Source organism: Toxorhynchites rutilus, chromosome 1 (assembly GCF_029784135.1).
Source record: "Toxorhynchites rutilus septentrionalis strain SRP chromosome 1, ASM2978413v1, whole genome shotgun sequence".
NCBI classification, from domain to species: Eukaryota; Metazoa; Arthropoda; class Insecta; order Diptera; family Culicidae; genus Toxorhynchites; species Toxorhynchites rutilus.
In genome coordinates this window covers 67,797,495-67,823,927 of record NC_073744.1, presented here as the reverse complement: position 1 = coordinate 67,823,927, position 26,433 = coordinate 67,797,495, and the positions used below count along the sequence as shown (strand labels likewise).

At 40.9% G+C, this 26,433-nt stretch overlaps 1 protein-coding gene across 1 annotated transcript; it reads left to right on the top strand.

Moving 5' to 3' along the window:
* Positions 1-1,204: 1,204 nt before the first annotated feature.
* Positions 1,205-26,133, top strand: LOC129774821 (alpha/beta hydrolase domain-containing protein 17B). The gene is made up of 4 exons (XM_055778820.1): positions 1,205-1,428; positions 1,531-2,166; positions 25,797-25,929; positions 25,994-26,133. The coding sequence occupies exons 1-4, from the start codon at positions 1,415-1,417 to the stop codon at positions 26,075-26,077; spliced, it is 867 nt and encodes a 288-aa protein (XP_055634795.1). The 5' UTR covers positions 1,205-1,414; the 3' UTR covers positions 26,078-26,133.
* The last annotated feature ends 300 nt before the right edge of the window (positions 26,134-26,433 follow it).

Genomic DNA, 26,433 nt, shown 5'->3' with positions numbered 1-26,433 from the left:
ATCTTGGAAATAATAATTTCCATACTTTGTTCATTGCAGATATATATGCTGTTTTTTTCAAAACATTTATTTAACTTGTCTGCGTGGAAGTTATCTATACTATCTCCCTCCTCTCCGTGGACAAGCGTGGACGTTATCGTAACCCCTACCCCCCATGTGTAGGCCACACAATGCCGTCAACACGACCAAGGGAAATATTTTTCCCTTCTACTAAAATCGTTGTTCAATGATTATTGAATCGATATTTTTTTACTGAATGTCAAAATAAAACGTATGTCCAAGGCAGCAAATGTGTTTCTGAACCAAAAACATAGAACTGTCAAACATGGTACGGACTAACTTATCAAATGTGTCATGTGCATTGTCCACATGTGCTTCACAAGTAAACGAATTTTGTTTTCGTAGAATACCATAACTAACTCTTTTATTTTACTTTTATGATAATTTTATTATGTTTTTTTTTGTATTACAAAGCAATTAATAGAATACCGATATAATAAACCTAACTTATTTACTTTTATGGTCCTTGAAATTATAAGAAACCTAAACCCTGTCATGTTTTTCTGGTGATATTCTCTTACTTTACACCAACAATAGCTAAAATATTATGTTGTATTGGCATATTTAGTCTTAGGCATCTTAGGGTCCTGAAAGGGTTAAATTCGAACAAACCAAACAAGTGAAATATTTCACCACAGCCATTGCACACAAAAAAAACTGAGCTCTTTCGAAATACTGCACACAGTGACATCCCTGACAGCACTTGTGCCAGGCACACCTGAAATGCTAAAATTATTGACAGAAATTACGTTCGCTGCGGATCGGTGTATATGGGCAATCAGTTGTAGGAGGAATACACAAATTCTTCAGTGTTATGGCGTTGTAAGTCGATCAACCCATCGAGTTAGGGTATCATACACAGATATTGTGTATGTTTATGCGTTTTGAAAAATCAGAAATAAGAATAACTTCAGAGAATCATATTTTTTCCCATACAATGGTAAAACACAATACGACAGTGTGTGTCTGGTTTGTCAAATCGCTGTGAGATGTGTTGAGAGGAGGAAGAAGTGAAATGGTTGTTTTTTCCGTGATTAATTTATGCAACTGTCTGGATGCAACTTTTTCGTCTAGCCTGATTCAATGCTTGAAAAGAAAAACAGATAGAAAATGCTCTTCTGTTTTTTATTAGGAAATAACCACCTGACGAATTGTGTTAGTGACGCATTTCTTACCTGTTAGATGGAAAAATGGAATAGGGCAAAAAGGCGACAAGAGATAAAAAGAAAAATAACAGAAGATTAAGAGAGGTTTGCATACCCCACAACCTGCTGTCTGGAACTTACTAGAGCATCAACTGGAAATAAAAACACGAGTAATTAAAAATATCGTAGTAATTTAGGCTAGCGTAATAATGAACGGATTGAGGTGAGTGAAACTATGCTTCGCCGAGTTTGAAATAATAAGAAAATATCGATCTGTTCCAACATTCCCACTAAACACAAAACATTGTATCTTTGTTGGTTGCAGTTTTGGTGAGCTGTGTTGTTTATTCTGTTGCCCACCGTTTCCCGGTAGGATTGCAGCCAAACTCGCTTTCCTACCGCCCGATCCAACGTACAATCTAACGCCAATTGATGAAAGCAAAGCAAAATATTTGCTTAGCTTCAACGAACGAGCCGAATGGCCATATTCGGAACGGGAGAAAGAGAACGTGGAAGGATTCTTCACGCGGACATCCCGAGGCAACAAGCTGTCCTGTATTTATGTACGATGTGCCCCTAATGCCAAGTATACGTTGCTGTTTTCTCACGGCAACGCCGTGGACCTCGGACAGATGAGCAGCTTCTATTTGGGACTCGGGCTGAGAATCAATTGCAACATCTTCAGCTACGACTATTCGGGCTATGGAATGAGCACCGGAAAGCCTTCGGAGAAGAACCTATACGCTGATATCGACGCCGCGTGGCATTCTCTGAGAACACGTTTTGGAGTCAGTCCGGAGAACATCATTCTGTATGGCCAGAGTATTGGTACAGTGCCAACGGTAGATTTGGCCGCGCGATACGAGGTTGGCGCGGTTATTCTGCATTCGCCGCTCATGTCCGGAATGCGGGTGGCGTTCCCAAATACGAAAAGAACTTGGTTCTTTGATGTATTTCCAAGGTAAGATGTGTGTTATAGGTTATTCGATAAAGATCCAAGTTTGATGATAGTTATTTGTCTGATATCAATATCTTGTATGTTGGGTATCTAACACCGTCTTCGCCATCGTTCAGTTTGAACTATTTTACTCAAACTAGACACAAATATCAATTTTCCTAAAACATTTCTAGTCAAATTCAAATTCAACGAACGGATTGTTCTAGGGTAGCTTATACAATGATATAAAAATGCTAATACAGGTAAATTTCGAAACAGACCTAGATGACGATTTGGCGTTGCTCCGAGTTGATTCGTGAACAACTGTATATTTTATCCAAATAACTTTATTGAAGATCGGTGTTTATTTATTTCACGTTTACTGCCGAACTTGTAATATGAACGTGAACGTGAACAAAATCAGTCTATTCAACACGATTTTTTGAGTTGTTTGATCGCAATGTAGTTCACCGTTAAATGATCGTACTATTTCACCACCTTACACCACCACGTTCACGGGAACTCTAAACCAGGCTTAAGAAGGTAATCAATGGATCCTTGTATTTTTTTTTGTCTATTAGAGAGATTTTCAGCCTTAGGCTGGTTCATCTCTTGCAACGATGAAGAGGCCTTAAGGTCTCTTTCTAGTTTTGGAGATTTCCCCTATTTACAATAAATTTCTTTAGCGATCTCTAGCGGTTCGTTATTCTGTTCATTAGTCCAGTACGTATCCACATTTCGTTGTCATGTCGTTGATTCCATTACACTCGGTCAAACAGACCAGTGTCTTTCAAGAAAGAAAATACCGCTGTGGTCATGGTTGGTTCGTTTCTCAGGGTATCTCTGATACTCCCTGGGATGTCGTATGTCGATCTTGGGCCCTCGTATTGAGGACAGTGACATAGAACGTGTTCGACTGTCTGGTGTACGCGACATAATGTACACTGAGTTCTGAATTCCTCGCCACCACCCATGTTGTACGAGAATATTGCGTGTCCTGTCCTTAGCCTCGACATTTTTTTCTGCTCTTTGTGCCCCTTGGGGTCTTCCCATTTGGTGATGTCACTTTTGATTTTGCGAAGGAAGAAACTTCTGGTTCCCCTCCGACCGGCGCGATACCATTCTTCAGCCCATTTTTTCTCTATGGCTCTAGAAACCCATGATTTGGAGTCATCTGCGGGAACGCGGTTGGTGAAGAGTGCCTGTCGTCGACCTGATCCTGCGAGTCTATCTGCTTCTTCGTTTCCAGGGACTCCGGAATGACCTGGTATCCAAATAAAGGTGGTGTGCGGTTGTGCGTTTAGCAGGATTTCCTGAATCCATGGGTGTTTGATTGATTCTGATTCAAGTGCAGAGACGACGCTGGCTGAGTCAGTAAAAATGGCGATTGGTCGATTCGATGGTGTTGTTGCTGCGATAAGGGCTGCTGCTGCTTCTGCCGAGAAAACTATGCACGGGTCCGGGAGGCGGTTAGAGGTGACCAGATCAGGTCCTGAGACACCTATACCTACCTTCCCTAGTGCCAATGAACCGTCCGTGTATCGAACGGTGTGGTTTGCATACCGGTTTCTAATCAATTCAAGGACTGCCTTTTGGATGCCTGTCGGGTTGGAACCTGCTCTAAAACTATTTTTGATTGAGTAGTCAGTCTGTATGCTTGGAAGGTTCCAGCCTTTTGTTCCACACCAGTGGACCCTGGACACTGGCGGGAGCTCTTGGCCAGTAGTATCTCTAAAGAGGCGGTTAGCCTCGGTTAGGAGGAACCCCTCCCCGTTTCGTACGGATTTTCTGGAGGCAAAATTGAGTGCTCTATGACATATCACTTTATTGAGGAAGTAGCGAAAGGGGAGTTTGCCGCTCTCCACACAGGCCGCATCACAAGGAGTCGATGGGAGGAGTCCGGATGTTATTTTAATTGCTCGGTGGTAGATAGGTGCTAGCTTGTCCAGAAGGGTATGGATACCGATGATAGTAAGCTCCAGTCCGTAGATAAGTCTGGAATTAACGATCGCGTTCCCGACGTTGAGTCTGGTGTCCCTGTTGGCGTTCACATGCCGACTTGCTAGGGATTTGAGAAGGTTGATGCGACTACGACAATCTTCTTTCACTCTGTCGCAGTGTGGACCGAAGGATAACTTTCTGTCTATGGTTACACCGAGGATTTTTAGCGTGTTCCGCCAGTGCCATTGATTTTTATTGGTGCGTTCAGGATCCAATGGTTTGAGTCGCATATGTGTGTGTACTCGCTCTTGGCTGCCGATAGTTGGAAACCGACGGAGGAGGCCCACCGTGCCGCCCACGCCACGGCTTGAGAGAGTTTTCGTCTAAGGGCTTTGACTGTAGCCATTGCAACCATCAAAACTACATCATCCGCATAGACGAAAATTCGGATTCCCTTCGGAAGATGCTCAAATACACCGTTCATCTTGATCAGGAAGAGGGTCACGGTGAGGACGGAGCCTTGAGGGACACCCGTCTCTTCGTTGAATGGTCTGGATTTGTGATTGCCGATCATGACTTGAAAGGAGCGTAGGCTCAGGAAACCTTTAATAAAATGTAGCATATGGCCACCAATACCCCAGTTGGAAAGTCGTCGTAGTACCGCTGGTGTCCAAGCTCGATTGTAGGCTTTAGAGATATCGAGAGTTGCCATTTCAACGTGAAGGTTTTCCTTCCTTGCCTCGTCCAATGCTTGAGTTAGCGTAGCCATGTATGTAGTTGTACCACCTCCTGGGCGAAACGCGTGTTGTCGAGGATCTAACAGATTTTTGTCGTATAGATATTGCGTCAATCTACGGTTGACCATCTTTTCCATAACCTTACATGTACAACATGTGAGAGAGATAGGACGGTAATCTTCAGGGACTCGTCCGGTCTTGTTGGGTTTTTTTATGGGAACCACTAAACTTTGCGACCATTCCTGGGGGAACTTGCGTTCAACCCAGATACGGTTAAAGATGTCGAGCAGCCTATTTTTTCCGCGTAAGGTTAGTTTCTCCAAAAGTGGATATCCAACCTCATCTGGTCCCGACGATTTTCCTTTAGCAGTGGTCAAGGCAGTGGCTAGTTCTTGTAGTTGAAACGGCTGGTTCAGGTGCGGGTTGGGATCAATACTGGGTATTTGAACACTGGATATCAAGTCCCGTGATACGTCATTTTTTCTAATGAATTCAGTGGAGTATCCGTCCAGAGCCGATAGGGAATAGAAGTATTTGCCTAGTATGTCGGCTACAGCCACTGGTTCCGTAACCGTTCTGTTTGAGATGGTGAAGGCAATTCCCTGACAGCTTCGCTTACCGGATAGGGCGTTTACTCGTCGCCAGAGCTCCGTCGAGGTGTTGTTATTATTTACCCCGTCAATGAATTCTTGCCAGCTGGCCGTTTTAGCGTCGCGTATTGTCTGCCTACACTCATTCCTTAGTTTGCGATACATTTCGGTTAGTACTTCTGTGTTTGGATGGCCTTTAGGAAGCCGCTTAACTGCCCTTAGAGCTTTCTTTCTCGCTTTAACAGCAGTTTTGACTTGTGGGGACCACCAACGTGTTGCCTTTCTGCCTGGCGTTTGGCTGGTTCGGGGGATGGCAGTGGTTGCAACATCATATATACCATCCGTGATTTTTTTTTATAGATATCGGGTCAGGATCCCGGTCAAGACGATTCATGAGTTCAATTATGTTATGCTGATATACTTCCCAGTTCGCTTGATCATATAAAAAACGGGGTCGCCGGGAGAGTGTAACAGGCTTGCCATCAGAGTGGATGATGATGGGATAGTGGTCGCTTCCCATCGGGTCATTATGAGTCAGCCACAGAAGCCGACGAAGCAGATTACGACTGGTAAAACTAAGATCGATCGTGGTTTCGGTTTGGCCACGTATAAAAGTAGGGGATACGTTGTTCAGGATTACAAGGCCTAACTCGTCTGTAGCCTCGAGTATGTCGATTCCACGGCGATTTCGGTTATAATTACCCCATTCTTGATGGTGTCCGTTAAAATCACCTAGCAGAAGGACTGGTCCAGTGATTTGCCGCAGTGTGTGGATGAGTTTGTTTCGGAGATTAGGGATCTTTTGGTTGGGCAAGTAGACCGACACAACTGTCACCTGGAAGGGGTGAGTAATTTGCACGGCAACCATAGGTAGATCAGTGTCCAGGTCCACCACCGTGAAGTGGTATGGATGGTGCACGCCAATCGCCACCGAATGATAAATGTTCTGTTGTGTGATGAGTGTCCATTTATATCGCCCGCCGAGAGATTTATTCATTCTGACAACGTCAGCTCTGTGTATTTCTTGGAACGCAAGTACCAGTGGATTGTATTGCTGAACTATCAGTTCAATGTCACCGAGGTTTTTGTAGAAGCCGTTGACATTCCACTGGATTGCCAGCGTAGAACCCGAAGGAAATTTTCACTGATGTTGTGGCTAGGGGTGGGAAAGGGTGTAGTTTGTTGATAACTGATAGTGGTATCCAAAGGAGGGCAGTTGAGTCGTTCCGAACTTCCAGAGTCATCGTCACGTGGTGTACTCGACCTGCGAGTGGTACCTTTCATTGTTCGGGAGGTGGAACCCGATAGAGCTCCACCGGCAGAAGTAGTACGTGAGGACCCAGCTACCGGCAGAGGTGAAGGGTCCGCAGAGATGGAGGGTAGCAGAGATACTAAAGAAGGCCCAGGGGTTGATAGTTGGATCTTATTACCATTAGCTCTCCACAGATCGTAGGATTTAGCGCATGTCCTGGTATACTGAGGAACGATATTTTGTGCAGCTAGTCTGGTGGATCGTCTTAAAGGTGCTTCAGATTTGTTTTTTTCGGGGATTGCCACCGGGTGCTGAGGGGTGGTCCCTAGTTCCGGTTGGTCCATAGCGTCCGCACTAGGGGGGCCCCAGCTGCCCAGGGCTGCATCCGATAACTTGACTCCCACGTTGTCCTGCGAGGAATACGGGGGTAATTCCCGCTTGTCCGTCTCGCTATTTGCAGAAATCTTGACTCCCACGGTGTCCTGCGAGGAATACGGGGACGAAGCCCGCTCGTCCGTCTCGTTTGGTGTTTTCGGGTATCGAGGGTGATCTGCCGGTTCCGGTCCTCCAGAGACTTCCGCACCGGCAGGGCCTCGCCTATCTGAGACACGTGTGTCGTTTGTTGTCGTTTGGTTTTGAGTTTTATCGTTATTGTTAAAACGGATAGAGCATACATTGTCCTCTCTGCTTGATCGTATAGAATTGTCCACGTTGGTGGTTGTAGAAGCCATTTATTGTTAATCAGTTGTTTGGTCTTGTGGGTTCAGCCAGAGAGGACTTATCAAAGAGAGTCGTTTATGAAAGATCCTCCAACAGACCGTAATATGTCGATCCGTCTGAGGAAATGTCCATCTCCGATCTTGACTCGTTTCTTGCTTTGGTCTGTGAGTAGGTGTTACCTTCATCATCAGATATGATGCTAGTAGATTGAGTGTTTCTGGGATGGGTCTTCTTGTCTTGTTTTGCCTTCGCCATTTGCTTTTTCGTAGACTGTTTGTTTTTACCCTCGGAAGGTGGGGAAGCTGTTTTGCTATCGGTCTTTTGAGTATGCCGGGACTTAAGCTCAGTACGTCTGTCCTGTCTAGAGGAGGCCCGGCTTTGACGTCCATCCTTGCTACAGTCCCGTTGGTTCAGTATCCGAGGCGATCGAGATCTTGATCTCTCGCTATGCGTTGATTTTTCGCTGTTGTTACTCTTTTGTTTTTGCTTTGGAATAGCGTCGGTTACCTTCAAGATTTCCATTTCTGTTGATTTCATGGGTAAGTTGTTTCGAGTGCTTGAGCTTGCAACCGGAGGGATAGGAACGTTCGCGGCAACCAGGGCAGTTTTTAATGCTGCAATTTCTTCGTCCTTATCCTGTAGCTGTTTGTCTTTATTCCAGAGTACTTCGAATAGTTCGTCAATTTGACGGTCGCGCTTTTCAGCCTCCTTTCGCATGATCTCTATTTCGTTATCTTTTTTTTCTGTTTCGGCTAAAAAATGGTCGAGCTTAGCGTTGAGTTGAAATTTTCCGAGTCATCAAATCAGCTGCGGACTGCTGCAGCTTGCAGGCCGATATCGATTCTCTAGCGCAGTGGTGCAAAGACAACGGCATGCGTGTGAACACAAGTAAGTGCAAGGTGATCACCTTTAGTCGTTGCTACGAGCCGATAGACTACCGATACAAGATCGACACTCTTTTCTTGGATCGTGTACATTCTATCCGTGACTTGGGTGTTATCATGGACTCAAAGCTACGTTTCCACGATCACATCTCAGCTATCACCTCCAAAGCATTCTCTATCCTGGGATTTATACGTCGGAATGCGTCACAGTTCACCGACGTATATGCACTAAAAGCTTTGTACTGTAGTTTAGTGAGGAGCAACTTAGAGTACGCTGCACCGGTCTGGGCCCTATACCACGTTTCCGAGATTGTACGTATCGAGCGTGTACAGAAATGTTTCATTCGATTTGCATTGCGACATCTCCCGTGGAATGATCCCGTCCATCTTCCCCATTATTCGGAACGTTGTCGTCTAATCGACTTGGAATTGCTCACGGCAAGGCGACTGAAGATGCAACGACTGATTGTATTCGACATCCTCAGTGAAAACATCGAGTGTGCCGATCTTCTTCTGCATATTCCAATAAACGTTCCTCAACGTCAGCTGCGTTTCTCCGCATTAATTGCTGTTCCCGGACATAGAACATGCTATGGCTACAATAATCCATTCAGTTCCTGCCTTCGAGCCTTCAACAATGTCTGCCAAATTTTTGATTTCAACATGACCAAAGATTATTTTAAAGCTAGGATTAAGAATATATCATAAGTATAACCAGTCTGTACGATACTCTCGAAGACGATGAATAAATAAAAAAAAAAAAAAAAAAAAAAAAAAATCGAGCATCGTTCCCTTCTACAACTACTGCAGCTGCGGACTTGGTTCGGTGATTAGCTTCATACGTCCTTCGAGCTGCTGGGTAACCGACTCCTTGGTCCACCATCAAGTGCTGAATGTCGACTTCCTTCAGGTAGATCGGGCATTTTTTGCTTGAAACTGGATGCGTATCGTTCTTGCAGTGTTTACAGTAAGCCTTCTCGTGACACGGCATCTCCGACGTGCTGGCATGATTGCCACAACATACACCGCAGATTTGGCCTGCCGTACATCGCTTCCGAGGGTGTCCATATTCGAAGCAACTATAGCACAGCATTGGCGTAGGGTAGTAAGGTCGAGTACGTGCTCTTATCCAGCCAAAACTTACGCTTTGCGGCACTACCGTCCCGTCAATAGTGAGGATGATAGTTGGGGTCGGAATATTCTTATCTCCGTCCTTGCGGGTGATTCGTCGCAGGTCCTTGATCCCTTGCTCCTTAAGTTCACTCAATAATTCTTCCGTTTCATATTCCGTGGATTCGGGGCAGTAAACCACACATCTACATTGATTGCGGGTGGGGTGATCAGTAATCCTGATTGGGGAACCATCTGGTAGCTTGCTCATCTGTTTGAGTTGATCGATTTGCCGTTTGTTTCGTAGCTTAATAACATAGGAAATTCCCTTGTTCTCAGGGTATCCTTCCTTGATTTTGATGCCGAGGAACGTCTCAACTGCTTTTCTGATTTCAAAAGGCCGCTTAGGTAAGGCTTTATTTACTCCCTCAAGTCGTAGTACACGTATCTGACCATAGTCCCCACTGGAATCACCCCATTCCGGAAAGCTTCGTCCGGCGAAAATTCCATCAACTCGGTGTCCTGACCCAGGGTCCCCTGGATCCCCGTAAGGGGGTAAGGGGGGGAAACCCCCCCGTTGCATGCCGGTAGGTTTGACTTGATGTGTTTTTTATAATCACTCGATCCCGACAACAGTCACTCACGACGAAATATATTTTTAATTCGGATAAATCTTCTACTACGGACTATTAAGGTAATCCACCATACATAAATGACGATCGATTGATGCACGTGTTTATGTTTCTTTTCACTTTTGCTCTTTGCTGATTTATCTGTTGTTCTATTCACAACCGTCCCTATTGTTCATTCATACTATTCACCGATGGAGAATAGAAATTGTTACCATGGCGTGCTGTCGCAATAGAATCAGACAAAATCACTTTTACGTTCGAGTCCGTGGAAATACTGTCGAGATTCCATCGTTAAAAGGAAACTGATAGGTCCAAGTATCACTTTCTAAAAAAAGTGATCAGAGAAACACTTCGTATTCGCACGATTTTCGCGAAAAGACTTCACCGTGAAAAAACGCGTGTTGTCGCGGCGAAACCAAGCTGATCCTTGTATTATTAGGTGCGCAATTAAGTTTTCGTTTTTTTTAATTATAATGCAATTTCATCATGATGAAATTTTTTCAAATGGAACATATAAGGTACTGCCCATCGCTAGCTACAACATTTTCCATCTTTCTGGTAAGACTGTTAAGGAAAAAGTCTTCGTCTTTTGAAATTAACATGATTCAAGTCATTTGTATGTCTTCATATGAACAGAACTGTTGAACAGCATGTGTGCTTTCGAATCAAATAGATTGACGAGCAACTCCCTTTGTTGCGTTTGGCATGTTATGTATCACTTAGAACAGCATCTACGTAACCTTTTTGTATCTCCCGATGCACTTCAGCCACCGTTTCCTTCCAATGAAAGAGTAAAATCAACACTTTCCGCAAATGACCATTCCATTGGATCGGAGAACACACGAAAAATTAATTTACGATAATTGACGAAAAGAAACAATCGGAAATTTCGGTTATTTTCATTTTCACGCCACAAATAATATTTGCCTTTCTTGTCGCTATTTTTCGAAAATCAATATAAGATCGAAAACACAATTCGCAGTGTTGCGCCCATTCCACGACTTCCGTACTTTAGTTCCAAAATCACTTTTCGATCTTAAGACGAAACACAACAGGAGGAAAAAACGATGCAGAGCCAGCAGAACCGTTGAGCATCGAGGAAAAATTTGAAAGGGCATTGCTGCAATCAAAAGTATCAACGTCTACAACGACTCATATACAGTGACTCAACCTCGTTATCGTACCCCACCATGCAGATCTTTTTCCACTGTTTTTGAGAGTCGAAGATATGCATTCGGAACATTCTATTAGGATAATAATATAAATATAATTTTAAAGCTTAGTTGACCTTAAGTTGGTTAGCAAAAAATTGTGTTAATTCACAAAATTTCTGTAAAAACAGAAAGAAATCGATTTTTTATTTCTTCTCTATATTTTTGTCCATTACCTTTACACACGCCAAGATAACAATATGTTCGTGAAATATATTCTAAAAGCTGAAAATTTAAGTTTTTAAATGATGCACAGGGCGGACTCGATTATATACAGTATCGGATTTATTTTCACTGTATATAATCGAATCCTGTATACAATCAAGTCAAAAAAACTATTTTTTCTTTTAATCGTTTTTATGCATATATTTTTCGTTTTTTGAAAATAAAAGAAGAATTTAATTTTTGATTCATCCACCTAAAGTCATAGCATACCTTTCTCATATAAAAAACCCAATTCAGTCGGGAGGTGATAGAGGATCATATTTGATGAAAAAAATCCTTCTAGCCTTATGTTCTAATTTCAACAATAACAGAGTTATACTATTTTTTGTTTGTTTTTGGACTCTGTTACTTCAAACTGGCGCTACATTGAAAAGTACGCTACAGAAGATGATTCTGTTGCTTAGTTTATTTAAATAACATTTTGGAAGTAAAAACCTTCAAAGTTAGTAATTTTTAATGTGTTATTACTAATTTTCTCCTAAAACTTGTTTCTACCAATGAAATTAAAGCTCTCTAACCACTGTACAATTTGTTCTTTAATACCCAACTTATATTTATCTTAATTTCGCTGCAATGTCGAAATAAACAATTTCTGGTGAATATTCAAGCAAAATCTTGAAAAATCACGATTTTTACCCCACTGTACACACAATAGCCACTTAAATTTTGAAAGGTTACATTTTTCCTTGAAATAAGTCATATTTAAAATGCAAAAAAATGTATTTTTTATTAATTCGTTTATTTTTACAGGCTCAGTTACTTAAGTTTAAAGGAGCCGAATTCTTAATATATATATATATATATATATATATATATATATATATATATATATATATATATATATATATATATATATATATATATATATATATATATATAATTTTCTTACATCTATGGTTAGAAAGGTGGAAAACCGGTGTACTCGAGTTTGGAAGGGTGACATATTTTGAGGAGAAGGATGAGATATGTAGAAATTGTTACAATATTGATGAACACTCATTTTTTAAATCTATTCGTATGTCTATAGTGTATTTACGTTTCAACTTACTCTACTGTTTATAGCAAGGGGACGAATTATCCGCAAAGGAAGGAAAGGAGGGTATAACGATATAGGGACAATCACATACGAAGATCGGTAGATAGGGGCAATATGACCAGACGGAGCGAAATGGGCCACTCTTCGTTTGGGCTTGTTACTTAACCAATGACACTTATTTTCCTACAATTGTGTTAGATATACTCTCATTAAGTATCTCCGTGTAAACCTTATTCAAATTCAATTGTTTTGTAAAGATATTGAAAGAAATCTAACACTGACTGATTATCACGAAAATCATATTAGAAACGCAGTTAACAAAATAAGCTCTGTACACTTGATGATGATGGTCCCGCCTCCTTCCCCTACAGAGGTTTGAGCAAGACGAGTTATCTAAAAGATAATTTATTTATTTTTTCTCAACATTGAAATCAGTTTAGCAAACACAAAAAACGCACTGATTTTATTCACAGATATAAGTTAAAAAAAATGCAATTTCCAAAGACAAGCCAATAATCAGTCATGTCCGCCACAGAGCCGATACGGTCCCTTGCAGCCAAAGGGTCCACCAGAGCACAAGTCCAACCGCAAGCCTTGTTTTGGATTGACAATGAATGTCCTCATTCAGAGAAATCGAGAAAATTTCCTAGACCGGCACTTAAAAATCTTTCAATTTAATATCCTTTATATCTGTGGCGCGACGCTTAAACTTTAGTAGCCTACTTTTATTTTTTTTTTCAACTAATACAACTATTAAAACAACAAAATAAAAATTAAAATAGTCCATCATCACCAGATCATGACAGATATAATAGAGATCAATACAAGTTAAAAAAAAGGATAATTTAAAAAATTTAAATAGTCTACATAATATAATCCGTCCAAAAAACTTCGTCAGGTTGAAAATATTAAAACAAACTACAAAAAATTGTCCACATTAATTATCCGTTCGTATAAAACTTCGTCAATAAAAATTTTCGTCATAAAATTTAAAAAAAAATCGTTGGACTGTTAATAAAACACAGTTTTAACGTGTGAAATATAGTGCCTCTTAAATTATGTAAGTGTTGTTGCGCATTTAATATGTCTTGGCATCGAATTGAAAACATTTATTCCTTTGAAGTACAATGAATTTTGTGAAGCACATGACAAGAAATTAGGTGTCCTTAATCCATTCGCGTTTCTAGTGTTATATCTATAGAAATCACTTCCACTTTCAACTCGATCACACAAATATCGAGGCAGCAAACCGTTAACTACTTTAAAAATGAACACCATAGTTAAATAAACAATTCTTTGCTTCACGGATTACCATTTTAGAGCGTCCAGCAACTTCATACTGGAACTTATGACTCTGCTCTTTATATCAATTCTTACTGGTATTATTTCTGATCATTTCCACTGACTCATTGCGCCATTCCATACAAAAGATCAGTTCATTTTTATTGAGCGTAAATGTACGGGGCGGAATGGTCATACCTGCTTGGGGCAGTATGACCAGGCATTTTTTCAACATAACCTGTAAATACAGCTGTCAAAATTTGTAAACATAGTTGAAAATAGCTAGATGGTGAATCATGGTGCGGAATTATACCAGAACATCCGATCGTAAAAAGTGGTCACAGACCAGCTTGAAAGCGGCAATCGAAGCAGTGAAGAGTGGTATATGAGTGCGACATGCAGTCTTAGTGCATTGTGTCCAACGAGAAAAACTTAAACGTTATTTACGTTGTGCAGATCCTGTGCAGTTCAACTGCTCGGATTATTTAGTAATTTTTTTACGACGGAGCAAGAGAAAATGCTTGTAGATTATATTCTCTCTATGGGAAAACGGTTCTATGCTGTAACGATGAATGAAATCCGGCCGAAATGAATGGTATCTCTCGACCTATCAAAAGCGCCACCCACTAATCTCACTTCGGACACCAGAAGCAACCTCCGTCGCCAGGGCACAAGGATTCAATTGCGTTGCAGTTGAGAAATTCTACGATTTACTGGAGCACGTACAGCGGAAATACAACATTCCACCAGAAAGACAATTCAGCGTCGATGAGACATCAGTTATTCTAGTAAATATCTTTTATCAATAGGAGAAGCAAATAATCTAATGATTATTATCTTCCTTCAACAGCTGCAGACCAAAAATTCCAAAATCCTAGCAATGTGGAGAAAAAGGCAGATGAGCGCTGTAACTTCAGCAAAGTACTGGGTGCTGAGCACGGAATAACGATTCTAGAATCTTCCACAGGACACCCTTTGTTGATTCTGTGAGACACAAATCAGTTCCTCTACGTACGGCGTTAGATGGAACCAATGCTATCGATGCCACTCGTGGGAACATAACTTCACAGATATTCTCTGTTCCTGATTTGAGTAACGTAAAATTTTGTACATGCAAACTGAATGAAATTCAATGAAATATACGTGATAGTTGCAAAATAGAATAAACTTTCCTTTTATGAATTTGTTACGTTAATTCCTAGCGAAAATATGCTTAGAAGATTGAATCAACTAACATGGTCATATTGCCCCGAATGGTGGCCCATTTTGCCCTGTAGTGCTCTCGAACGACGGAAAAGGAACACATTTTTAAAAGTGTAAATTTTCCACATAAACATTTTTAAAAGCATATTCACACAATGTACATCGATCTATAAGGTTTCAAATCGTGAGGTTTTAACATGTAGCATAATTTAATAATGTTCCTACATGATTTAGGACGTTTCGTTCTTAGGGGGAACATATTGCCCCTATCTACCCTATATGCCAGATAATGAAAAAACACAGCATCGCAGCCTTTCATTTATAATAAGAAGGGCGGACGACGAAATATGTATGTATACACTGTAACAGAACAACGGAAATTCTGCGGCATAAATTCAGCGAATGTTGTAGAGTAGTAATTGCGTGGACACTGATGCAGCGTAAAACAAAAGAAATTCTCAACGGTTGGCGAACTTCTCACAATTGAATCGTTTGTTTGCGAAACCTCATAAGTCCATATGACGCACATGCGAGAAATCGACAAAAAACTGTTTTTCTCAAAATTTTGACCTGGTCCTCCAATTTGTTGGTATGAAGTTCGATTATTAGACCCAAAACATATTATTTGGACCCACTACCATATCAATATAACAGGTTAAACTCAAAATATAACGCTTCGAAGTTGGTGGACTTTTTGGGTTTCTCAAACAAACGAGAAATTGGCAGTGATTCAATTCGATTCCATGTACTTTTAATGTTCATAATGTTCATACTAAAGTGCGATTCACATACAACATCCGCGTCACGTTCACGTTCCGTCCCGTCACGTTGCGTCAATTATTCTTCCAAGCAGCTTTTATGCAAACATTCATATACACCGGCAACGGCAACTTCGACTTGCCGTTGCTGGTGTATGTGAATGCTTCAATAGGAATTGCATGGATGAATAATTGACGCAACGTGACGTGACGGAACGTGAACGTGACGTGGATGTTGTATGTGAATCGCGCTTAAGTAAGAATGGGGTTAATGATATATTATGTTCTGCACTGAAGGAGTGACGGTAAGGAGGGCGCGTTTGACTGATGGTTGAATAAGTATTAATTAAGCTCACATTACTTTCAATGCATAAGGAATACAAAAAAGAGTTATGGAGGGAGATAGAGGTTATTTTGAAATACTTTTTGCGTTACGTAATTTATGAAAAGTACATAGTTCTACGGGGTTTTGTCTGTCACTCAGCTTAGTGTACTTTGAGCACTACCACAGTTCTTAGTGTGTGCCTTTTCAAAGCCTTTTTAGCCTTTTCAAAGCATTCAAATTGCAAGCACAGCAATACCCGCTAATACTACAGGGCTGTTGAAGGAATTTCCAACCAAAAAAAGACGGGTGGGTAATGTCGGGGACATAACCGGAGTGACGTAGGACTATACAAAGGGGACAGCTTTTGTTAAATATATATTTTAAATATATTGTTTTATTTTCTTCTCCTACGTGAATACCTACCTATCTACCTAAAAATGGATTAGTTTACTGTTTACTCTTTATGAATATGTTGATGGTTCTGAAAAGAATCTTTGGTGTTGTGTTTTTGTTATCACTCGATATTCCCATCTTGTTCGGTTAAACCTTCCTGTTTAGCTATTGCGTTTGCCACTCGCCACAGCTTTCACAGTTGGAAAATTTCTTCCCATCCAGCTTGTGACATGTTGTTCAGTAAATTACATTTAATGCGACGTGCCGGAGAAACACTTTGCCACTCACTGAAACTAATTGTTGCCTTGATGAGCGCCGAACCGAACCTGCTCTGTTCTTGATGCGGGTTTTCTAATTGTCGTGAGCAGCTTTGCAAGCCAACTCGAGCACTCCGACGGCCGAAACTCTATAATCGCTGTTAGGTATACTGGTGCTCCGGCACCAATCCGTTCGGCCTAGTTACCCTTGCGGAGCAATCAGTGAATGCGATCAACAAGGAACTGGAGACCTGCACGGTTCGAGTGAGACTTTGCCTTTCCCTTAACTCGTCCTCCTTTGTTACGCCCACGATGCCGATGCCGTACAACCACACGGGTTTACGGTTTGAAAGAAAATAAGATATTTTTTTGGGGTCCGCGTGTTTTATACTCTAGCGGTACACACTCACAGCATAGAGACAAATCGGCAGACTCAGCCAGAGGGGCGAGTCCAACGAGACGAACGAATGAGCGTTAAAAGGGAGCGATGGCAAAAAAATACATTCATTACGATTTGTTCGCTCGTTGGATTCACATGCAGGCTAAAAAGGGTCCTTTTCAGGATGACAAAATTATCTTCAATCTAAAGAGTTTATTGTTTTGTTATCACTCGATATCCCCATCTTGTTCGGCTAAACCTTCCTGTTTAGCGATTTGTTGCCACTCGCCACAGCTTTCACAGTTGGAAAATTTCTTCCCATCCAGCTTTGTGACATGTTGTACTATAAATTACATTCAATGCGACGTGCCGACGCGCCACTCAGTGTCGCATTGGAGGCGATTTTAACCTGTAATTGAACATTTGCGATGACAGTGGTACAGTGTCGACTTTCAATGTGGGGTCATAATTTGGATCTCTATGTTTACAAAAATGTCCAACTAAATAAGTCGCATTACATGTCCGTCCAATTAGCTAAATGTCGAACTAATTGTAAATTACTGTACTTTCAATCTGGAAACAATTTAAGAATGGGTGAAAATTGAATAATCAGGAAAGTCCCTAACTATCAATAAGCTCAGAACAACTGCCAAATTCACATACTCATCAGATCCTGGCAAACAAATGATGAAAAAATCAATTTGTGTTTTATTATTATTTTGCATAATGTTTTAGAAAGCATTGAACTGTATTTCCTAAACTCTTTTTTGGAAGGTTTAATGGCCCTGAAAAGCGCCTTGTTTTATGGAATGGTTCCAATTTAGAAAACTTAGTACTCGTGGTTTTGAAAAAAAACCATTTCGAACGCCCTTCATGCCGCCTTGTTCTGGATTTGCCACCAAAGCAGATGGTATAAAGAACAAACTTTTTTCTTCTGCTACCAGCTGCCGTTTTGCGAACCATTTCGAACGCCCTTGATGCCGCCTTGTTCTGGATTTGCCACCAAAGCAGATTGTATAAAGAACAAACTTTTTTCTTCTGCTACCAGCTGCCGTTTTGCGATTGCGTTTGGCACTCGCTACTCGCTGCAACTGCCTGTTGTCTTGATGTCCACCGAACCGAATGTGTTCTGTTCCGAATGCGGGTTTTCTTATCGTCGCGAGCAGCTTTGCCAGCTAACTCGATCACTTCGGCGGCCGAAACTATATAACGACGGCTAGGTGGACTGGTGCACTGGTACTAACGCGCTCGGCCTAGCTACCCTTGCGGGGAACTCCAGATCAACACGGTTCGAGCGGGATTTTGCCTTTCCCTTCACTTTTCCTCCTTTACCATGTCCAGACATGGCTGCTTGGGTTGGTTTGTTGATGTGTTGTGATGAGAACCGATGTGGTGTACGGTTTGAATGAGAATGATCGTTACGGCAGCGGAGCGGGGATTTTTAAGCTGACTGGCTGGCTCGAGAATTACGCATGTGTGAGACTGCGACCAATGTTTCGTTCATTTTTTTCTTTTTCCTTTCCAATCGTGCTTCATTATATTTCGCTGCTGCTCTGGTTGCCCGTTTTGGTCGGTACGATTTGAGGAGCACAAAATGGACCAATCAAAAATGGGCACATAGTGCATTTTGACAATGGTTGATATTTCACAATTATTCAATTATTTATCTCAAGGAAAATGAAATGTTTTTCGTTATGATAGATGCGTAGATATATTTCCTATCAATTGATGCAAAAACCTTTGCGATCTATTGGGAAACGCTCGAGTTATAAGCGTTCCAAATCTTGCATTTTTTCCTACTTGTTCAGTGCCTAGATTTCCATTTCACCCCCTATATCTTCCGGTTAGACGTAGTCCTACGTCAAAAAATAGTGCCGGATTCGAATCCTCAACCTCCGGCTTGGAAAACCGACCTGCTTAGCATTAGCGCTGTTGAGCCCCTGATTTTACAGTCATGTAATATTCAAAATAGTTATTTTGCAGCTGTTAAAAATAAGGATATGAGCCATGTAATAATAAAATTTATTTGCAAACAAATTTTTAAATGGTTTTATTGGACTATTGACCATGTTACGTGTAGGCTAATCCGTCAAAATTTCGTTATAAAACCTGGTGATATTATCTTCATCCGGAATATATACTTTCAACTTCCTGATGTCCTCGATTTTTTTTATACTGATCGGAGCTTTTCCACCTGGATATGCAGGATTGGCAGGGAGACTTAATTGTTCCGGTTTAGATTGTAAAAGCCGAAAAGTACTACTGTTGGTGTCACGTATATGATTTCTTGCCACCACCAGGTCCTTGAATCCTTTCGAGTGAGAAAACAGGTTGAAGTTCACTTTTTGGTCCTTTGCGGTTTGCCGACCACTACTTTCTAACGAAATAGGCGTTTTCTTGTAGTGTAATGGTCACCAGGATTTGAAGTCTACAATATTCTTTGCCTCAACGATTTCCACCTCAAATCTATCGTTCTTGGAAGCTGTTTTGATAAGATCTGCATACTCAACCGCGAGTAATCGGTTACATATTACTAACATAGTCTAAGCAAACATTGTCAAAATATTGAACTCCCGGCCCCGTTAGGCTGACGCCATATGAGCCTTAATAAAATATATATTTTGGATAAAAAAAAAAAAGATCTGCATACTGCTGTACTGTGTAGACACGATCCACCATATTGATCTTCTTCTTCAAGACTGCGAAGTCTCTGTCGCATGGCAGGAAAGAATGTCCTCTACTCGGGAAATATTGATCAACGGATTCAAATTTCCCCAGGGTGACCAAAGCTGAACACATCCTCACCAACGTGTTATTTTTGTTTTGAGCTGCGCATAAATCGGAAAATATGTGGAGGTGCTTAGCGTTTTCCAGATTCTCTGTGATGTACTGCATCAAAAATGAGCACACTACGTTTGGATCCTTGGTGCCGTCTCTTTCGTGGTACACGAAGAATTTAGCAGTGCCATCCTTCAAATTGTGTATACCGAAAACATTTACCGTAAGCTGTCTCAAATAGAACGCATCCTGGACGGGAATATTAGGCAAATGCAAGTTTTGCAAGTTTTGCGTTACGCGGGACAGTTCCGCATTTCGACGAAATGTCCCGCATTAGATTACGTCCCGCGAAACGTCCCGCATTCGGCAAAAGAAGCGAAAATGTCCCGCGATATCAATATATTTCAATATTAGAATTTGATCATGTTGATTTTCTTAAATGTCAAAAATAGCATTTATTTGGTAGACTGTTCAATGAATCCGAAGGTTAGCTCGTTGAGCCAGTTTCATCGCACCGAACGTGTACTTTTTGTTTAGAGAGCATCAAGCGAAAACGACAGCAATAAAATTGGATTTTTTTTATAAAAGTGTCCTCTTGATCCGCAGGGACCGACGTGAGTCAGACGAAAAATTCATTCTCGGTCCTATGGCTCCGTCGGGGCTCAACGTGTTAGATAAGCCGGAAGAACTAGTGGATGCTGGACAGCAAGAGGCAGGGATGTTTAATGATGTATCGTAAATGAAGTGCCAGGCGGACTTACGGCCGGAACCTCAACCATGGCCGACGAAAAGATAAATGTCGGCATGTTTTTTAACCTTTACGTGACTTTAGCGGTCAGCTGTTTCTCCATTTTGTCCATGAAGTTATTGAAGGAAATCTTCCGTTTGAAGTTCGCCCAATGTTTTTCTATCCTTCGCAGCTGGGGGATGTTGGTAAGGTTGGCGGGCTTCGCTACGATGTTTATTTTCGGCCGATTCATCTCCTCCATTGATCTCTCCGTTGCGTGATACCTCTTTATGAAGGCGGCAACTTCCGGCAGGCACTTCGTGTATATCTTCGCGTTCACCACAAGACTCGAAAGAAGTGCGGCTTGGACATTCCCTCAGCGCCATTCGTCCGCCAGAGACGTCAATGTTTACCTCATTTGTAGGGTACCCGGTCCCCTGCCATTCGTTGAATTCTAGCGTCAACTAGGTTTCGTCATTCATTATGAGCACGACATAGTTTTTCACCAGCACCTCCAGCTACTTCATCAGACCTCTTCTGACGCTTCCGCATAAAAATGTTCATTCTGACCAGATACTTCTCCACCGTTTGGCCGGTTGTTTCGAACTCCCGGCTTGAGAAGCGGCAGGGAGAGGAAGTTATAAATACCAAATCGGCTATATCCGGTGGACTCGAAGTATCTCAGAATGTCCATCTTCTTCGCTGGTGGAGCTGGCAGTGTGAAAAAATCATGAAGTTGCATGAAGGCATTCGCCAAGGCTGCTGCGAATCAACAGCGTTGAATCAATTTTGTTGAAGGCTTAATAAACATAAGATTCAAGGAAAATTTGTTCCATTGTATTATTTTTTCTATTTTTTCCATCGCCATCCAAAATAAGTCAATTTTTGCGCATGCGCTCACGCTAAAATTTTGGAAAAATGGCTTCGAATTTAAAAAATTACATTCGGTAATTTGAAGAAAATGGTTGAATTCGAATCGTTGTTTCCAGACTTAAATGCTCTGACTAAGCGAGTTTTTTTCAAACGTAAGCAAAATCTGTACCACAGAAAAATTACAATTATGTGCCGATAAGATGAAAAAAATAATACAGATCAGGTTTAATTGCAAGGACACATGTTAAGAATTTCATGAATAAATGTTATGTTCAAATGACGTATATACATAAAGTTTTTTTGGGTATCCCGCGTTAGACCTCTGACCATCTGGTCACTTTACTCTTGGAACATATTGAACATTATTGTGAAATCAAGCTTCTCACTTAAATAATGTTTCTCGACCGATGTGTAGTGAGATATTTTTACCGGAAACGTGGAAATGTGTTGTTTAACTAGGTCGATTACAATTCCCGGCTTGGAGTTTCCGGGAGATGATTTGCCTCTCAAATCGTTTGGAACCTTGCCTTTTGCCAACAGCAAGCGCAATCTTCGAACTCTCTCAGGTGTAATACCGTGAAGGATTTCAAAAGCAGCTCGGCACACACTGACTTTTTTGAGTTATGTAGAAACATTGTATCCATAAGTGTTTCCTCTGGTAGGTCTACCTGACTCATCCTGGCTAATCCTCTTTCGATGACGCTTTATTGGTTTGAGATCTATCAAGTGTTGCAAGTAGCAGTTCTGTTCATTTTTATTTTTCAAACTTCGAAATTCCCGAAAATGCGCTGCTTGTCAGTTTCCGGAATGAGGCTGCAACGGTTTTTGGTGCATCTAGATTATAAGATTGTTTAATTACGACTACCCACTACCCTAATTTTCATCCAATCAAACCTACCTGCAGTTGCAATCCGCTTCCACTATTACACCTGGAACATCCACTCCCTTCCAATTTTTGTATGCCGTTCCTTGTACTCTTGCCCTTTTTATAATTTCCGCTTTGTATTCTGCTGTCCGCCGAAATCCACGCTTCCGTTTCTGGGTCCTGTCTGGGACACAATCCGAGTCGGAAGACATTTCTATTGAGTTAAATTGCGCAAGCTTCTTATAACATCAGATGTAAACAAAGAAAATTGTATACCTATCTCAACGCCGCCCATGATGATAATTGGAAACATGGACTTATGGGGTTCCTCAAACAAACGAATATTTGCAACCCCAATTTAAGGGGGTTCGTAGAACTAACTTTTTCTGAAATTTTGATAGTCGGTGTAGGTATCCTCAAGGACTCAAAATCTGCCAAAAAGTCAATTTTGATAAAAGTGGCGTTTATGGGGTTTCTCCGAGATGGAAAATGAAAGGTGGGAAGATTTTTAAATATGTGACGTCACAGATTTTGTTTATGTATGTTACTTTTCTTATAATAGTCCACTACATAGGAAAAGTGTTGTTTTTTTTTATCTCATTTATTTATTTATTAGGCTCATTAGCATTTTAGCTGTAACAGAGCCGGGTTGTAATCGTGTACATGTACATATGTTTATGTTTCTATAAATTGTAAATTACACGGTAGTTAGTAGTAGCCATTAAGGCGTTAAGTTTTCTGTTCCATTACATTATGGTAAATTACACAGTAGTAGCCATTTAGGCGTAAGGGTATTCTTTTTGTTCATCCATTGTTCAGCAGACCGGACAGCGGAGACAGTTGATATTGATCATTGTTGAGTTATTTATAGAACAGCAGCCCGATGTGTCTTGCAGAGCACAGCAGTTGTATGGATGAATCGATCTTATTTCGACCGTGGATCGATTTCCATCGCTGATGATGGTTGCGTGAACGTAGTTATTCTATAACAACACAAAGATGGTCAATTGAGGGCCCTGAGTTTGAACTCATGATCGATCGCTTGGTAAGCGAACGCGTAACCAAGTGGCTACGAAGACCCCCAAAAGTGTTGTTATTAAAAGTAAAAATAAGCAGATGAAATGAACAAATTATTATTTTTTTTCTTAAATCAATGCTAGCGCTCAAAATCATAGGGGCCCAACTGAAATTTTAGCAGAAACTGAAATTTCAGTATTGTTGAGGTGTTCTAAACTTTATTTCAATCTTATTTTACTTCTCCTTACATCGACCAAAAACGTAAATGAACAAAGTCAGAGTTACAAAATCGTTTTTTCCTTTGGCGGAAAACATTTAATAGCGCATGAGAAAAAAGTAGCAAGTTTTTTTTCCGCGTAAAATGCACTTGAAAAATAAATTGAATAGACTCCATATGACCTCAATTGAGACGAAAAGTTTTCTGCTTCCGTCCTAGTTTTAGACGAATGAAGTGTTCAGCACCCTAATTGTGGAAAAAGGAATTACAATTGCTAACAAGAGATAAACTACCATGAAGATGCTCTAAAATCCAAACATAGTAAAAATTAGAATACTAATTCTGATATAAGAAGAAATAACAAAAATGAAACATTTTGGTTCGTGACATGTTCTGTTTATTTTTCAAATGATGAATATAACGCGAAAAATATTTTTTGGAAATATGTAATTATTTTCTGTATATCCTCTTTCAACGTTATTCGTTGACACATTCAATTTTGTACCATTTGAGTAACTGACTGTTATGCCTGGTATGTGAACTTCTTATCTTCCTGGCTACTAATACAATCAAAGTTTAACACAAGCAAAACCCGTGAATCTTCCCACCTTCTATTTTTCATCTCGGGGTTTCTCAAACAAACGATTCAATTGTTAAGCTCTGCGCTAGGGATTATGCAGACAACAGAGAATAAGCATTTTAGAATTGCTCGTCGTTTATATAAAACGCATACATAGAACTAGAGATGGGCAAAACAGTTCACTTTGATGAACGGTTCACTCACTAACCGTTCATCTAAGTGAATCAGTTCTTTTGAACCGTTCTTTCGCTCTTTCGTTCAGCGATATTAAGAACAACATAGAATGTTAGCTGGAACCCAACATCAATAGACAGCAGCATCAATATTGATATCGTTGGATTGGATAGTGTATGTATGGGATTTATATTTTTGAAATTTAGTGGGGAAAGATAAGCTGCTTCATTAAAAGTCGCAAACTGTATGTGAAAATATGTTTATCGGTCGACAAAAGTTTATGTAATAATTTGATGCTCACAAAATATGTGCAATTTTTCATATTCTCTTTTTGGACAACACACAGGTTCACGCAATTGGCCAAACAATGAATTGAAAGCAACGAAACAACTTTTTTCTCAACATACCCTCACTATAAAATTGTATTTTACTTAATCCATGAATCGCCCCAGCTTCCCCCAGATTTTTTCTGATAAATAGAAAGTTTATGATATGTATATGAAGTTTTGCTTTTAAAACTACGAGAATCTAATTTAATTTTTAACCCAAAATTGAGAATACATTAACAAAATAAACCCTGCGTTACACGCATTTTGCTCATAAATGACAAATCGTTTTATTTTCCTTACAAGCGTTCTCGTTATATTTATCCACTAGCGGCCCAATTCTATGTTTTAATAAGTTTACCGCAAAGTCATTGGAATAGCTTTGCTGTTGCACTCAAACAGACTCTCGCAACAACGCAGACGCACACACTCTCTCACACAAAAAACGCATCGCAGCTGCTCACTGCTCACTCTCTCACTATGTTTGTGTTTACGTCAAGAATACGAACATTTACGACCGTTTACGACTGTTCACGACGACCGCGCTTTATTTTTTAGCGATTTTATTTATAGTAAGATTCCGCCCAGTGCAAATCAGTTCAGCTGCACTCGTTCGTTCGCAAACAATTTGTCCGCAAACACTTCGTTCTCAAACAGTTCGTTCCCAAACAGTTCACTCTCAATCAGTTCTTTCCCATACAGTTCACTCGCAAACAGTTCGTTCACAAACAGTTCACTCTCCAACAGTTCACTCCCAAAAAGTTCACTTGCAAACTGTTCTTACGGAATCAGTTCGTTCACAAACCGTTCGCTCGCAATCAGTTCGTGGGGAGAACTATCGTTCTTTGAAAAAAAACGACCGCTCGTTCACTCTTTTCGGCGAACTAGTTCTTTCGTACCGTTCGTGAACGGTTTGCCCATCTCTACATAGAACCGAAGGAGCCATAAATTTATTAGCGTTTGTCAATGAATTGAATAATGAAATGTAAATTTGTACATGTACATGTAAATGATATTTGACAATTAATTGACAAAAAAATGTTCGAATCAAGAAACATACATCAGTAAATGCCGAGTATTTTCATAAAGTAATTTGTTCGGGCTCACGACCACCGAGAATAATTGAATAATTATATGTTTTTGCGTATTCACCCCGTTTTCAGCATTGATAAGGTCTCAAAGATCGGTTCCCCAGTTCTGGTCATACATGGAACCGAAGATGAGGTGATAGATTTTTCCCACGGTCTTAGCATCTACGAAAAATGCCCCAAGGCTGTCGAACCACTGTGGGTAGAGGTAGGCCCTTTTCGATTCCAGCATTTAATTGTGAACTCACATTATGGCTTTACCTCAATTACAGGGAGCTGGTCATAATGATGTAGAGCTATACAATCAATATCTAGACCGTTTGAAGAAGTTTATCGCAATAGAGCTCATCAACTGACAATTAAAGAATGCTCCCGGCCAGCCACCGCCCGGCACAAGAAGCCCCAAACGTACGCTGGGAGCCAATGTGAACGCAGCCGAGTACAGCAATAGCTCGACTGAGAAAATGGTGACGGTGCCGGACTTAGGCGGACAATCGAAGGGCAGCGGATTGAGAAGCTCGACTAGCAGCTCTGGCAGTGCGGTGGCAACCAGTGCTGCTTCCACAGGCGAAAAATTGTTATAGCACTCCCTACCGGGGCCTAGCACCACAGCATATGGTTGTAACTGTGGAAAGGCAAGAAATCAACGTTCTCACACACATACCACTATTAGTAGCACCGTGCGGAAAGAGTTAGCATCGTACGAGAATCC